The sequence below is a fragment of the Thunnus thynnus genome, chromosome 10 (genome assembly GCF_963924715.1).
Source record: "Thunnus thynnus chromosome 10, fThuThy2.1, whole genome shotgun sequence".
Taxonomy (NCBI): domain Eukaryota; kingdom Metazoa; phylum Chordata; class Actinopteri; order Scombriformes; family Scombridae; genus Thunnus; species Thunnus thynnus.
The window spans coordinates 7,571,014-7,577,013 of NC_089526.1; the positions used below are offsets into that span (position 1 = coordinate 7,571,014).

The 6,000-nt window shown below is 38.7% G+C and overlaps 1 protein-coding gene across 1 annotated transcript in view; it reads left to right on the forward strand.

The window, feature by feature from the left end:
* The window catches only part of notchl (notch receptor, like), a 12,734-nt gene extending 7,418 nt beyond the window's left edge, over window positions 1–5,316 (forward strand). Inside the window, exons 7-12 of the mRNA XM_067600682.1 lie at window positions 688–863; window positions 1,175–1,236; window positions 1,559–1,682; window positions 3,212–3,309; window positions 3,554–3,885; window positions 4,018–5,316. Coding sequence (XP_067456783.1) covers window positions 688–863; window positions 1,175–1,236; window positions 1,559–1,682; window positions 3,212–3,309; window positions 3,554–3,885; window positions 4,018–4,528 — 1,303 coding nt within the window. The 3' untranslated portion in view covers window positions 4,529–5,316. The remainder of the gene's footprint in view (window positions 1–687; window positions 864–1,174; window positions 1,237–1,558; window positions 1,683–3,211; window positions 3,310–3,553; window positions 3,886–4,017) is intronic.
* Window positions 5,317–6,000: the final 684 nt, after the last annotated feature.

Here is a 6,000-nt window from a genome sequence, read left to right on the forward strand (position 1 = left end):
TTCACATTTATATGTTCACATGGTATTCACAGCTTCACTATAGCAGGTGAACCGTAGTTGCAGAAGAAAGAAAACCAATTGCTCATTAAGTTTTCCTACTAGTTTTATTACATTTATAACATTATGAGGAACAATATAGGAAAACACAGTTTTAATAATATAAAATACACAGTTTTAATAATATAAAATGTTTTATAAAATGTTTTTTTAATAATATAAATATTTGTATACTGCTTATAGATGCTAAATAAGGGGACATTAGACGATCACTTGTGCTCTGGGAACTTGGCATTGGCAATTTTTACTATCTTGTGACATCTTATACTTTAGACTTAATTTGTACTTGATTAATCTAAAAATAATAAACAGGTTAATCACTAACAAAAATAAAAATAGTTGCAATCCAAATTAATCAGTATGGAGATTGAAAGTCTGGGCGTGATGATAAATATCTCTAATCCCTGGCACGTTCCAGGGCCCTGGTCCACTTCCTCACCAAGACTACCACCCATAAAAGTTGAAGTTTTAGGAAAAATACCCTAAATGGCAAAGCTGCATTTTTGTGTTTGGGTGTGTTGCAGAGTTCTTTGGTGACTAATAAATTAAAAAGAAAAGAAAAGAACACAATGTGACTACAGGCAGACTGCCACAGTCTTCTTAATATCAAAACTTTGCTTTGGTTTTCAGACCTCTCAAAAGGGACCAGGACATAGGAAGTGACACAGACTTTACCCAGAGTTCAATGGAAGATATAAATGCAAGGTGCTCCAGGCGACAGGAGGATGCCTCCATCTGTGACCACAGGAACCAGGAGCAAAAACACTTCCGGGTTGGAACTTCACAGCCCCGCAGGCCTATACAACGTAAAGAAACTTCTGTGTTGTTTGTTTCTTTCATTCATTTACTCATTCACTCATTCCTAACGCCTAACATTTTTATTCACTTGGGAATCCAACACATTTTTTTTACTATGTCCATCTTTACTATATCATGTCTACAAAAATACTTACACACATTACTTAATACACACATTACATGGTGCAACATCTAGTGCCACTTTATTCTTTATTTAGTTAATATAAATAGCATTTGTAATTGATTATCACTTTCAATATCAAAATCCTTGCATGTGTCAGTTAGATATCCACCTTACATGATTCTTTCTCTCCATCAGCTCCACCTAGAGGATGGGAGAGAAACGCCATGCCTCCTCCATTGCTCAGTCCTCCTCAACAGGTCTGTCTTGTGTTTTGTTTTTGACAGTGTTCATTTTATTTGATCCAGGTTGTGCAGAGTCATTGTTATTCATTGTTATACTACTGCTATGACATTGTGCTATTATTTAGATTCATTTATTTGACTTTATCTGAATTTCTTTGCTTGTTATCCTGAGTTTTTAATTTTGTTTTGTTATAATGATGCATTTGTGTAGTTTTTGATATTAGTGTTTTTTTTGTTTTTATTTTTTGTCTAGACTTAACTATTGACCACCATAGATATATGTGGAATATGCATAATGTGTATGTATGTTTTCATCATGGCTTGGTTATGTTGGCAGTCGGCAGAGTGGTGTGGCCCGGATGGGTCTGTAGTTCTGATCCGAGCGGTCCGTAGCGGGCTGGACAGAGTGGTCTTGGAGCTGCTGAGAGCAGGAGTGCCAGTTAACAACACTGATCATACTGGTAATGCTTCCCTGTCACAGATACTGATATTAGTTTGATACCTGAAAGCCTAGCTCAACCCCAAACCTCAGTCAGATAGTATTTGCATGTAATTCTTGGTACCTGTTTTAACATACTTGTAGTATGAATGATATGAATGCCAGGTTTTCTAACAAATTTCATTTAAATTACAGTTCAGGATCAAATAAACTCCATCCATCTTATAAGACAAGAAGGATAAAACATTAATGAAGAATTATGTGCAAATGCAGTTTCACCAGTGCCTGCGCAATTCACTGGAAGATGCAACAATTTCCCTGTAAATGTTATGTCATCATTGAGGTCAGGAGGGGAGATGGAGTAATTCTGCTTTAACCCCTTTCATTGGTTTCAATTGGTTTTGGTATTGGCTGGTTTTGTGAATGGTATTTCGGGGAAATTTCATAAACTTCCACATTTTCAGCGTAGTTGTCATATTTAATAATTTAGTAGATTCATGCAAAATGTCTTTGGCTAATGACTGGGAAGGTAATAATATTTTGTTCACTAAGAGTCTACAGCCATACTCTCTCACAGCTGAGGCTCTTAAGAATGCAACTAGTTTTGTGGTAAAAGTGACAAATTAAAATTTTTACCCGATGATGGCATTGGAGTGAAAATGAGGGGATGAAAGGACCAAAGTGATTGATGCTGAGGAGGATATGGATATAAGTACCATATTTCATGTCGATCCATCCAATAGTTTTTGAGAAATTCTACTAAATGCTAAAATGTCAACTTGCTGGTAAGAGTCAAAAGTTAAGGGATCACCAAAGCCAGTAGGATTCATATTCTGGGGAACATGAACATGTGTACAAAATTTCATTGAAATCCATCCAACAGTTGATATATTTTAGTCTGAACCAAAGACCAACCTGCGGAAAAAATTCCTATTCCTAGAACCACGCAAGCAAGTCTTGAATTTATAAATGTCTTCATGCCATATTTGGATGCCATGCATGAATAGGTTAAAGTTCATCTTGGAGAAGAATAATATGTAGAGGTGATGAGCAAGCCATTCATTCTGTGATCTGTACACTGAGGGGTTGAGTAACTGGTGTAACTTACCCCTTTTCTCTCACGTCCTCTTTTTGTGTCCCTCCTCTCCCGTCCTGTCTTCTTCTGTCCATGGCTTCCGTCTCTTCCTCTCTGCTTCTCCAGCTCCCCTGCTGCCCTCCTCCGACTCAGAACAAAGTTAATGTGCTCCAGTGCACAAACACATGTCGATAGGCATTAACTTTGTTGCTCATCCTTTTCCTTTGCAAGTGCTGTCTCTGGTCTCTCTATCTTCATCCCTCTGCATCTCTTCTTTTTTCTGTTTTTGTGTCCTGTCTCTGTTTATCTCTTTCTCACTTCTGGCTGAAGCAGTTCATCTCCACATCCCTTCATTCCTCCTCTCTTCACCATCTGGGCTTGACTCTGTTGTGTAATGGTTGTTCATTGGCTGACTTACTCCCTCCCCTCTTCCCCCTCACCTCCCCTTTACTCTGAACACACACTGTCTCTCTCAGGGAGATCAGCCCTCCACTGGGCATGCTCAGTTAACCACCTCTCCCTTACAAGGACTCTCATACGCTATGGGGCCGCTGTGGACCTGCAAGACAACAAGGTAAGCTCTGACAGTTGACAGTTGCCATTGTTACTATTTTTAAAGCTTCACAGCCTGCCTGTTTAATTTAAGTAGGTCTTATTGGTGTTTTAAAATGTCTTATGTATTCTTATATAATAGTTAAATACTCTGAATGATTGGGCATGTTGGGCAGACCACGGCAACACTTGTACTATAAGATGAATTGGATTAAATATCCTCCAAACATCACAGAAGTATATTATATTCATGATTTCTCTGATAGGGTGAGACAGCGCTTTTCCTCTCCGCCCTCCATGGCTGTTATGATACCTCCAGACTTCTCCTCCTTCACGGTGCCAACCTTGAGCTGCATGACCGCAGAGGACGTCGTCCGATCGACGTGGCCAGAGAGGGCATGCGTCACCAGGTACTGGAACTCCTTTTAGCCCACCAAATCCAGAGAGGGCCTGTTCCCGTGGACTCGGCTAATGACATGATGTGGGAGGAGCGTACTCTGATGTACTCGCCATGGGTCGGAGCACAAGGCCTGCCTGGAAGAAGCGCCTCCTTCTCTGGGATCATAGCCCATCGAGATGTAACCCCACCACCACAAAGGTAATGATGCAGAAGTATGATACATGATATGATATGATATGATATATGAGAACCAAAAACCATCACTATTTTTGTCATCATCTCTGTTAATGTGTTGCAATCTGATATTGTGATAACTTTCTGTCTTGCCAGTGATTGGTCGATGGGCAGAGTGCAATACCCCTCCCCTCAGATCTGGCGACCACAGCTCAACCAATCAGCAACAGCGCTGGTCCCACCAAGAATCATGGGCCGCTCTCCACGCCCAATCAGCACCTTACAGGAGGTTACCTCAGAAGATGAGGATCGGGAAAGGCATCATGAAGTTCCAAGAGCTGCGACGCCACACTTCCTGTCACCCCAGCCTGCTCCTCGGCAGCGTTCCTTTTCCTGCACCCAGCATGCTTTGCAACGTCGCTCCAGTGCCCATCAGCCAGAGCCCAATTATGGTATTGTGACAGAAAGAACAGCCAATGAGCACATAGAAAGAATGATTGTTTCACCTCCCACAGATGCTGCTGTCCAATCAGATCACCAGCCAGTTTTAAATGGCGACAATCCCAGTAGAGCAGAACAAGCAGCGGTGAGTTCCTCAAATTCAGAGCAGAAATCCAGAGGTGAGAGGTCAAACAACACGACTGACTCCACACAGACAGCCTTGTAGAGGGGAAAAAGCAATACAATTTCAGCTGCTTTTCCATTCAGCCAATAAAAATAGTTTTGATGAACATGTGAATAAAATAATGACTTATATTATTTTATGAGAGCCACTGAGTATAAAATTGGCATAAGGCACAATTTCTTCTAAAGCCCAATACAAAGCAGAAGGCTTACAAGGAGGCACAAAGCTGAAGAGGGTCCAATCATCATTTACATTTTGGGACCTTAATTATTATCTAATGTGCATCTGTTTGGTATTATTTTTTATATTCCTGTCAAATTAATACACAGAGTCAATTGGAGATGTTCTTTCCTGAATCATCTTACCAGTTCTCGCTCAGCCTTGCCTAAATTATTATGTTTTGTTTTGTTTTTGTTTTTGTTGGGAGGGCTGATTATATTACTTGTAAATTTTCTCTTACAATGTACAGTCAAGTATGTAATAGAACATGTCTGAGATGAATGCCAGTGAAACGTGATGAATGTCAAAGTCACTCTGAAAATGAACTCCAGAATATTCACGTTGTCTTGATATATAACGGGTTGTATTCTGATTATTGCACAAATTATCAAGTAGAAAGGATTAAAAAATAAATAAATAAGAGTCAGAATCCTTGCCGATTCATGCAATAAAGTGACTTTTCATGCAAATAATGAATTTAATGTATTTTTAAATTTATTTTCAAATTCTCTTCACTCACATCATACCACAAGTATTTACATTATACCTGTAGATATTAACAGAAGCTGATCAGCTCTTTCATCTGTATCAATAAACACTTCATTTACTCACTTCTTTTTTTCATCTTCATTAATAAAAATGTACAGTGATCAGGCACCTTGAACAAAAGGAAAGGGAATTGCAAATCAGAATAATTTGTAAAAATACATCAAATAAATACTACCAAAATACCTCACAAACATTAGAAATAAATAAATAATATAAACAGTATAAGTGCAAAGAATAATATATGAATAAATAACAATAAATAGAAAAAATGAAATGCTAGAGAGGCTACCTGTGATGTTTGGCAGGGCAATTTTCATGGTTCAGACATTGTTTTTTACAGTTTAATGCTCTCTAAGAATCTTTGTAATGAGATCATTCAAGTGCAGAAATTTGGGGGAGACTTTGAATCATTTATCTATATATGCAAAATCTGCCAAACAATATAGTTAAACTAGAAAATGCAATTTCTGTAGAAATTGCATGTGATTGCTGAAAGCAGATTCAGATTGCATAACGGGAAGCTGAAGAGTATTGAAAAATCTACCAAGATTAAAATTAGCAAAGGGTGGAATTGAATCTACACCCTCATGTTTGTAAGACTGACATGCTATGCATTAAGCTAACATGTCACACAGCAATGCCAGGCCAGATTTTGGTATTTAGTCTGTCAATTGCATGAATTTGACAAAAAAGCAGTTCAGTTCAGCTCAGCTCAGCTCAGCTCAGCTCAGCTAATTAAGCAGATT